The sequence below is a fragment of the Fusarium keratoplasticum genome, chromosome 1, assembly GCF_025433545.1.
Source record: "Fusarium keratoplasticum isolate Fu6.1 chromosome 1, whole genome shotgun sequence".
Taxonomy (NCBI): domain Eukaryota; kingdom Fungi; phylum Ascomycota; class Sordariomycetes; order Hypocreales; family Nectriaceae; genus Fusarium; species Fusarium keratoplasticum.
In genome coordinates this window covers 3,617,985-3,627,304 of record NC_070529.1, presented here as the reverse complement: position 1 = coordinate 3,627,304, position 9,320 = coordinate 3,617,985, and the positions used below count along the sequence as shown (strand labels likewise).

At 53.7% G+C, this 9,320-nt stretch overlaps 3 protein-coding genes across 3 annotated transcripts; 1 reads left to right on the top strand and 2 right to left on the bottom strand.

Annotated features, from left to right (window-relative positions):
• Positions 1-1,576: 1,576 nt before the first annotated feature.
• On the top strand, positions 1,577-3,577 carry NCS57_00108700 (uncharacterized protein; the record flags this gene model as incomplete). The annotated part of the gene is made up of 5 exons (XM_053051160.1): positions 1,577-1,622; positions 1,732-1,832; positions 1,892-3,239; positions 3,288-3,455; positions 3,507-3,577. 5 exons carry the CDS (start codon positions 1,577-1,579, stop codon positions 3,575-3,577), a joined length of 1,734 nt encoding a protein of 577 aa, XP_052919675.1.
• A 339-nt stretch (positions 3,578-3,916) lies between these two features.
• Positions 3,917-5,372, bottom strand: NCS57_00108600 (uncharacterized protein; the record flags this gene model as incomplete). The annotated part of the gene is made up of 2 exons (XM_053051159.1): positions 3,917-4,701; positions 4,751-5,372. The coding sequence occupies 2 exons, from the start codon at positions 5,370-5,372 to the stop codon at positions 3,917-3,919; spliced, it is 1,407 nt and encodes a 468-aa protein (XP_052919674.1).
• Positions 5,373-6,604: 1,232 nt separating this feature from the next.
• Positions 6,605-7,693, bottom strand: NCS57_00108500 (2,4-dienoyl-CoA reductase ((3E)-enoyl-CoA-producing); the record flags this gene model as incomplete). Its single annotated transcript, XM_053051158.1, has 4 exons — positions 6,605-7,214; positions 7,262-7,326; positions 7,380-7,573; positions 7,639-7,693. The coding sequence occupies 4 exons, from the start codon at positions 7,691-7,693 to the stop codon at positions 6,605-6,607; spliced, it is 924 nt and encodes a 307-aa protein (XP_052919673.1).
• Between the last annotated feature and the right edge of the window lie 1,627 nt (positions 7,694-9,320).

Here is a 9,320-nt window from a genome sequence, read left to right as displayed (position 1 = left end):
CAAGCATCAAGGTAGCACGACGCTAGCAACGTCCGCTGAACATGCCAACATGTTTGTGGGCCCGGCACTCTAATGCTCCTGGGGGGAAGTTCAGCCGGCCGGTCCCTTGAAAGTGTGCGCATGACGCACGAACGGAGGCAACGAGACACTCAGCTTTTCCGGGTTGTTGCTGGTTGGCAACTGCCAGCTGTGGACCACTAGAATTCCCCAGAGCCGCTTCCATGGCTGAGACGTCGGCCGTGGCTGAAGAAGTCTCCGAACAAGCAACGCGATGCGACCAGGAATCGGCGACTCCAGCGAGGGGGATCAAGGGCCCCCAGGACCAGGGTCCCGCTGGGTCTAAAACTAATGTCGCAAGATGGGGGATCTAAAGGCGCACCCGAGGGCTCCCGGACAAGAGTCGAGCAACGGCGGGCAAGGGTTTGACGGCACCAAAGAGGGTCGATGGAGTCGCTAAGGTTCTGCTGGGTCCAGTGAGGGACGGGAATGAACTGAGAGCAGAGCAAAAGAAGTAACAAAGGTCATCATAGAGTCGTCATCATGCCGAAACGACGCTTCTCGTCATTCAAAGTGACTCGACAACTTGACAAGTAACGCTTGCGACTGGTGAGAGGGAGAAGCGGTGTCTCAGGCCCTCAATTTCTGCGGCGAACAGCATCCACCAATGGACCTCCCCCTCGGGCTCTGTCTTAGGGGACGAGGCCCAGAACACGCCTCAACGCCTTTTCATGCAAGTGCCATACATCCATACCACCTACGGCAGTAACACCTTCCTTCCGCGCCCTACCCACGCACGCGAGGTAGGTATGTACCTTGCGTTACCGAGGCACCTTCCCCTTGGTGTTGGTGCCACTGCCAGCCCGTCCCCGTCCGTGTAAGTTTACTTGTAACACCTTGCATTGGTCCAGGGAGCAGCTGCCAGTTTTCCTGATCTGCTGCTGCTAAAAGAGGTGTGATGCTGAGGTAAGGACCTGATTGGGCCGAGGGCAGATAACTCCAGATTCGGAAGTAGTAACGACCAATGCATGAGACGATATGACGTACGCTCCAGGCCGAAGATGATGTTATACAGGGTTGATTGCAGCATCAATATGGTCTTATCCGACTGGGCAGAACACCATCATTAGCCCAAAGCCATGGGAAACATGAATCGCGAAAGAAGGCTGTCTGTGATCGACAATTCGGCCTTGATTGGATGGTTGAATGTGTGGATGTGGATAAATGGGACCTCCCCCCACTACCGGCACCCGGCTTTAGCAGTTGTTCCATTCCGGCTTAACCCTCTTGGGCAAGTCCAGTTCACGGAACGAAAAAGGAGGGTCTTCCATCTCCACCCATTCTTTGCACGGATCCCTTTCCCAAGCACCGACGCCCGTTTCTGGAAGAGGTGAACCAGCCCTGCCTGTCTGTATCATCACCTTGTGCCGCTGGAGAACAGCGAGTAAGACAAACTCTTTGTCTTGTGTGGTCGCTTGCCCTTGGCACGCTGCGTGCCATGCCCTAGCTGTCGGGTGGGTGCCTTTGCTGTGCTCCACTCACTCCATCGAGCTCGATCGAAGCTCACGTCCTTGCTAAGATGGCATTGGGGATCCTTGAGGCTCCGGGTGTCGAGCATGTTCCTGGTATGTTTTGATGATTATCCCGATTTCCCATGATGTGCGCGGTGCTTGGCCACTCGCCAGGCTCTGCCCCCAACATATCGATCGATCATGACACGCTGACACCGCAAAGGTACGACCCGGTACTTCGACGACCCTTCTCAGCCCCAGGCCGCCAACGAACATCATGAAAACCTCAAATTCGATAGGAGTGGGAAGGAACCCATCATTCTAGTACGCGTCATGTATTCTCGTCGGTCTATAGGTGGCCATAGCACTGACGCAAACCCCAGATTCCTCAACCATCCGATGATCCGAACGATCCGCTAAACTGGCCACTATGGCGACGCGACCTCATCACCTTCCTGCTCTGCTTCGCCGGCATTCTTGCTACCGCCCTTGGTCCCATCCTCGCCGCCAATACCATCACGATTGCGCTTGATTTCTCAAAGGACTTCACCAAGGTCGCCCTGCTGACTGGATACTTTCTGCTGGGTTGCGGCGCGGGTGCCATCTTCTTCGTTCCGTCCGGTCGTATCTGGGGGAAACGCCACCTCTTCCTCATCGGAATATGTATCCTCATCGCTTCGAGCGCCTGGGCTGGCTCTGTCGGTACCAATTATGGCAGCTTCATCGGGGCCAGAATTATCCAGGGTGTCGGATGTGCTCCTTTTGAGAGTCTACTCAATGCGGCTGTTGGTGATCTATACTTTGTCCACCAGCGAGGTGTTCGCATGGCCTTTACCAACCTAGCCGTCTTTGGCGGTGCCTTCTTCACTCCTATCGTTGTTGGAAAGATCACAGAGGCATTGGGCTGGGATTGGACATTTTACTTTGTTGCCATCTTCCTCGCGGCTACCTTACCTGCCGTGTTCTTGTTCTGCCCCGAGACAGCGTATCGTCGAGCAGCGAACTTGAATACCGACACGGTTGTCGAGCCTGAAACTGGGCCATCGGAAATCAGCGAACACAAAAACGAGGCATCGGCGTCTGAGCCACAACCTGACTCGTCGCCTATCGAAGAGCGAGCTGGGAGCGAGGTGGGCCGTACGGGATTTGTCGCCTTTCCCAGGTCAAACGCCCTTCAACCCATCGGCGATATCAACACTCCCAAGAAGACGTTTATTCAGTCAATCTCGCTATTCGACGGCCGAAAAACAAATGACCGATATTGGGTTCTGTTGTTGCGGCCGTTTCCTCTGCTGACCCATCCCGCCTTCATCTGGGGTTGCCTGATTCAGGGAACCATGATTGGCTGGACCGTCTTCATTGGAGTCATCGTGGCAGCGATCTTCATTGGGCCTCCCTACTACTGGGGTGAGGTCATGGCCGGATATACCTACACAGGTGCATTCATTGGTGCCCTCGCTGGCTTCATCTTGGCGGGCCTGCTTGCTGACTCGAGCGTCAAATATCTGACCAAGCTCAACAAGGGCGTTTACGAGCCCGAGTTTCGCATTCTGCTGGTGATCCCCATGATGATTATCGGTGGTATTGGACTGTATGGGTTTGGCCTAACAGCTGGCAAAGTGCTGGAGGGCAGGTACACGTACCATGTGCCCTTGGTCTTCTTTGGCTTCGAGGTTGCCGGCATGGTGATTGGTGCCGTGGCAAGCTCTCTATACATTGTCGATGCTTATCGTAGGTTCATGGTTGCCATTGCTGGGTCTCTCTTGCTAACTCTGCCAGGCGATCTTACGATTGAAGGGTTTACCATCATGATCATCTTCAAGAACTTTTTCAGCTTCGTCTTGACGTTTTTCGCGTACAACTGGATCAACGACGGTGGTATCGAGCGTACAATGATATCCATCGCCTCTATTCAAGTTGGAGTCTGCCTTCTAAGTGTTCCCATGTGTGAGTTGAATGGTCACGACAACAGTTGAGGCAGTGCTGATGTTTTTACAGATGTTTACGGGAAACGCGTTCGAGCCTTTTACTATCGCCACGATCTTCTTGCTCTGACCGGTCTTCGGTGAAGAGAATGCACAACACAACTTTGCTGCTTGTTCCACATTATTAGAAAAGGGGTTAGAGCTGGATGGACAAACTGATTATGGCCGCGTGGCCTAGATGTCATTTCATATTAATGTTTAGTACCTCTCGTGAGGTTTGGGGGTTCTTGGCTGGGCTTGAAGATTTCAGTTTTCATCATCAGCGTTGGAGGAAGAATGATTCACCGACTCAAGTTGTCTTTACAACTTTTTTTTGCTCGTCAGTTACGATATGTCAATCAAACAGTTAATTCAAGCCTATCGATGCAAGCCTATCAATATTCATTCTAAGGGCCCAACCTTGAAGCTTTACCGTCCAGCTCCTCATGCCTTGACACCACCATTGGCCGAGCGAGCAGCAGCAAGAGTTGACTTTTTGACCAGGCGCAGACCACCAAGCAGCATAACAAGCAGCTCAATACCCAGGATGACGGCCAAGGTGACCAGAGCGCCAATAACACCAGCAACAGCCTTTGAGATACCGTTGCCAGAGCCAGAGTCAGAGTCAGAGTCAGTGCTAGAAGTAGAGGTGCCGTTGCCAGAGCAGGTGCCGTCGCTGTTTCCGCAGAGCTTGCACCATTCCGCGTCGTCCTCGATGGCAAACTTGGACATGCCAGTCTTGAAGTCCTTCCAAGACAGTGTCTCCTCCTTCTGACCAAAGAGAGGGAACAGCTTGGGGGTGTTCTCGGCCGCAGTACCGTTGGCAAAGTAGAAGCGCACCTTGACATCGTCGACGGTGGGCTTGGTGGCGTTGGTAACGAGCTCGATAGCCATGGAGGAGGCGTAGTCGCAGATACCCAGAAAGTCCGAGGATGCCTTGTCAAGACCCGCAGATCCGAAGAAGGCCATAAAGGTACCGTAGGCGCCGAATTGAATGTTGAACTTGGGGTGTCCTGGTTGACCGTTGGCCAGGGGCTCCAGAGACTCGAGGATCTGGCCGGCGAGGACAGCTCCTGCCACAGCACGAGAGGCATCAGTTTTGTTGTAGGCAAGGTTCCACTCATGAACAGAAGCGAGATTGTAGAGCCTGTCAAGAGTAGGCTTGTTGAGAAGATTGTCAGATGGGATGCTGGAGTTGTGAATGCGAGCAACATTGATGAGGTCAAAGACTGGACGTATCAGCATTCATGTACTTTTACCAAGAGTTGCTTGACATACTTGAGTAGGCGTTCTTGAAGGTAGCATTAGCCTCCCCGTAAGTGCCGTTAATCACGGGAAGGAGGTCTTTATAGAAATCAAGAGAGCCTTGATACGATGCCTTGTACTCGGTGGAGGACAAGTAGGCATTTGAGCTGACCTCGGCGTTGGTGCAACCGCTGTTTCCCTGGAGCCATGCGCTATTCTCAGAGTTCTTGGCACTGGCAGCGTTGGCGACAGAGTTGACGGGGATATACTGGTATCCGCTGAGGGGAGCCTCAACCTTGGTGCCGTTGGCGAGGGTCTCGATCTGCTTGGCGGGAGGGTAAAGGCCCTGGAGGAAGACAAGAGCCGAGTTCTGCAACACGGCGTCCACGGGGGCGGTCACGTCGAGCTGGGAGAGGACGGCAGTATCAGAGCTGAGACCTTTGATCTTGCGCGAAGCATCGTTGTCGACATAAGTGTCACGGTACCACTCGCCTGAGGAGTGGACCTCATCAGCTCCGAGGGCAGTTAGATTGACGGGCTTCCAGGCCTTGGCAGTGCGGTCGCCATGACGGTGGAAGACATAGATACCCAGAACATCCTCGGCCGCGGCGAGGGAGGGGATGGAGAGGAGAATGGGGAGAATGTTTGTAAGCATTGGGGGCGGTAGCTGATGTGGATGTCGATTGAAGCTATACACTTGGGGGTATCAGAGAAGAGGGACGGCAGACCAGACAATGCCAGCAAGAAACTTGAGCCGCACTCGCCAACAAGAATAGAGAAGCAAGAAGAGAAGAGAAAGAGAGAGAGAAGAGAGATCGAGAAAAGTAATGGCGCGAGACCAAAGATAACATTATCTTTAGCCTTATTTTGTGATGGAGGGATAGTGGGAAGATCTTGCCCCCCGCCCTCGGCTTGAACTTGCCGTGTTTGCTGCTTCAAGGATGGGGCAACTCGCGAATGGGTGGTCGAACCTGCCCTTGGCAGGGCCAGCTTCCTAATCGGGCGAGTAGCAGTAGAGTCACGATGATCCAATTCCACGGGAAGGGGAAAGCTTGTGGTCTTTTTGGGTGGGATGCGGATGGAGTCAGACCCCGCTGAAGGAGCTCAGACTCCATCTTTTTTTTCTCCATTGCTCGATAATGCCTGGTTCTGTTGTTCAATTGGACTGACTGGTTGGATGTAGACGTTGCAGAGTGTCTGCAGAGAAGGCTAACGGCTGACGATCAAAGTTATTGCCTCTCTCTTCTCTGTATCATCACGGCCTGAATCAAGCTCGCAAGCTCACAAGCTCTCCCCTCAGTGAGTGGCTTGCCATGGCGGCCGCTAATGCAGCCTGTTCGGCCCCGGCACTGATCTTCTTGGCATCCCAGCGGACATCGGCTCGGAGGTGATTGGACATCGGCCGGCTCGCGGTTGCATTTGATCATCGATGCCGTCTTGCAGGCCGGATTCCTCGGGATACTTTATCGGTGCAAGACCCGGGTGCTCCTCCGTCCCATTCACCTCATCGATAGCTAGTAAAGCATGTGAGTCAACTTGAGTCCGGATGCTGTATGAGAAAATATCTGCTGCTTCTTTCAAAAATGGGGTTCACTGACTTGCCCCATCCTTGAGGATTTGGTGCCGAATAACCGGTGGTGATCGTCCCAAAAAGGGCATCAGCTCATGCATCACCGGAGATGTCAGAATCGAGTAGAGTGCATACCAGATCTTATCTATCGTGCGATATAAACATCTCCGCATCTCCGTCTACCTCATCCTAGTCTTGCTGATAAGCCAAACAGCCTCTTCTCGTCTATCAAAACGCAACTTCTCTCTATCCATCTTCCCATATCAACATCACCTCGCACATCAATTGCGAATCCTGTATATATCATCAATCCAACCTCACAGCTTCGCCTTGCCATTCTTTCGCGGATCCCTCAAATTCTGTGAAAACTCACCCTTGAGCAGGTAGTCCGGATACTCCATGTTCACGTCGATTCCAACGCTGATGGCGCCCTGGCGCCTCCACGCTGCGCCGTCCACCGCCAGAACTTGTCCGTTGACGTAGCTCCCGGCTTCACTGAAGAGGAACACGGTCGCATCGGCAATATCCCGCACCGTTCCAAGTCGGCCAGAAGGAATTCCCTTGAGGTACTGTTTGCGCTCGGGTGCCTCCTCGCTGCCCAGTCGTGCCAGGCCTTCGGTGCCTTCAATACCTCCCGGCGCAATAACGTTGCTCGTCACTCCTCGTGGTCCGTATTCCAGGGCCACCGATGCCATGAGCGAGTCGATGGATGCTTTGGCTGCTGAGACATGCGCCTGGAGTGGCATGCCGGTGTAGTGGAATGTCGCTGAAACGTAAACAATTCGAGGGTTTGAGCTGCGCAGTAGGTGAGGCATTGTGGCCTTGATCGTGTTGAAAGTGCCCAAGACATCAATATCCATAACCGACTTGAACGCGTTGGAGCTCATGCCTTCTATCGGCGCAACAAAGTTGCCCGCCGCTCCAGCACTGTTTCTGTTAGCAGCAAAGATCTTGATTCAAAGACGAAGCCTTACATGACCAAATCAATGCCCCCAAGTTCCTTTACGCATCGCTCTGCAGCAGCTTGCAGACTCTCGACCTAAGGCAGGACCGTCAGTATTCAAGCCAGCCCAGATGCTGGGCCAATCTCACCTTTCGGACATCGCAGCCTCCAATTCCAATCACCTTTGCCCCTGGCCTCACAGTTTCAATGTCTTTGGCTGCCGCCTCGGTCTTCTCGACGTTTCTCCCTATGATGCATGCATTCGCGCCCAGACGGACCAGCGCTCGCGTCTGCATGCTGCAGATGCTTCCGGCTCCGCCAGTCACAAAGACAACGCGACCATCTATGAGACAGTTAGCATGAGAAACTTGGACGGTTTCACATGAGCACCACGGGGCGGGAACTCACCAAAGATCCCATCTCTCCAGACCGGGCTGAGGTAGGTTGACTCGGGAACAGACATTGTGGCTGGTTAGGTCTCACAATAACAGACTATATATGTGATTGATTAAAGGGGGGAAAGAAACGACAAGACGAGACACGCGAAGGGATGCCAAAAAGGAACGCGATATATGAAGTATGAATGAATGCGGAGGAAGTTCAGCTGAAGTGAAATTGAGTTCGTCCCAACCCCGGCCATGCAAGCGGAACCGCGTGCGTGCCTCGGCTCGGGGTGGGTCTCGAAAAAACAAGCAGAGAATCTGGGGTCGGTCCCGCTTCTCTCACGCGTCTCGGCCGAGTCGCGCCGTCCTCTCTCCCGAGGCTCGGGCCGCTGCTGGACCACGCACATCCCATGCGCTCCTCACATGCCAAGGACAAGGTTTTTTTGGTATCGACACGAGGTTCAGAGCGCATCTCATAAAGCTCAGACAATCTATGTAGATCTGAGTACTAGATACGATACCTGCTGCATCTACGAGGGCAGGGCTGCAGAGATGCCGAATCTTGAGTATTGCACATCTGATATGCCGAGCTTCTCCACCGCACCCTGAATCAAGCAATGGCAAAAAAGGGGGTGGTTTTTCGCCTCATGCAAGATCCTGCAAAGCTTCTATTAAACGAGTGGACGTTGAGACTCGTTCCTGGACTGCGGGCCCTCATAATACCAACGTCTCGTCTCAGCTTTAAAGACAAAAAAGCCCGTCCGTCTCCACCACAGGCAGGCTGGCGTCTTCGTCCCGAGTAACTTTTTGGGCCGTGTTCCAGAAATAAATGACGTGCGGCCTCTGAATTGACCAACGAGATTACTCTGAGCACGTTCCAATTTAGCAGACTGCACAATATTTCCAGGTACTCAACCCACAGACAACGGACGGCGTGTTTCGTCTAAGCAGTGTCGTTGTCCTTTGCGGCTCGGCACGTAGCTTCACCCCCCGCCGGCATTTTTCAGCTTGGGTCGCCCTGTGGTCTTGCAGCAATTTACTCGCAGGTTGCCAATAATACAAACTGACGAGTCAATTCAACGCCTGCCCGCCCTGTCTTACCCGTCACATATCTACGGATATAACGTTGCTTATGCGAGGATGAGGTAGGTAGCCCGGTACGTGGCTCCAGCTCCCCCCATCTGCACGGGCGTGTCACTAACACGGCGCGCAAGCCTCGATTCCGCGCCCAGTTCCCAGCCAAAGAAACGGGTGCCACAGGGGGTGGAAGTGAGGGGGCACCGTCAGGCCAGAAAAAAAACGAGGGAAAACGGGCCAAGAAAGTGACGGCACGGGACGACTTCATCTGAAGTCTAAGCGACCCCGAAACATTGGCTCTCCTGAGACGGTGGCTGCAGGGATATATCTGGCAAGATCTGGCTTTCCAGGATGGCCTCTCCTGCACTGCACTGCACTGCACTGCAGAGTAAAAAGCCCTGCCTTGCTTCCTGTCGCCTTTTTGGGTCTCTTTTCCCCCCTATCCCTATCTATCCCAGCAGGGTTTAGGTCGCCTTGTCCGAGGGCACATCCTCAGCCTCCCGCGCGGCACCCTCGGGTCATGATACCCAGGTCGCCAAGACGCCCGTCGCGCTTATTTCTCCCCCTCCCGCCCCTCGCTCCCCGCAGTCTGAAACTTATCCCCGGTCATGTCCGTCCTCTGATCTTTCC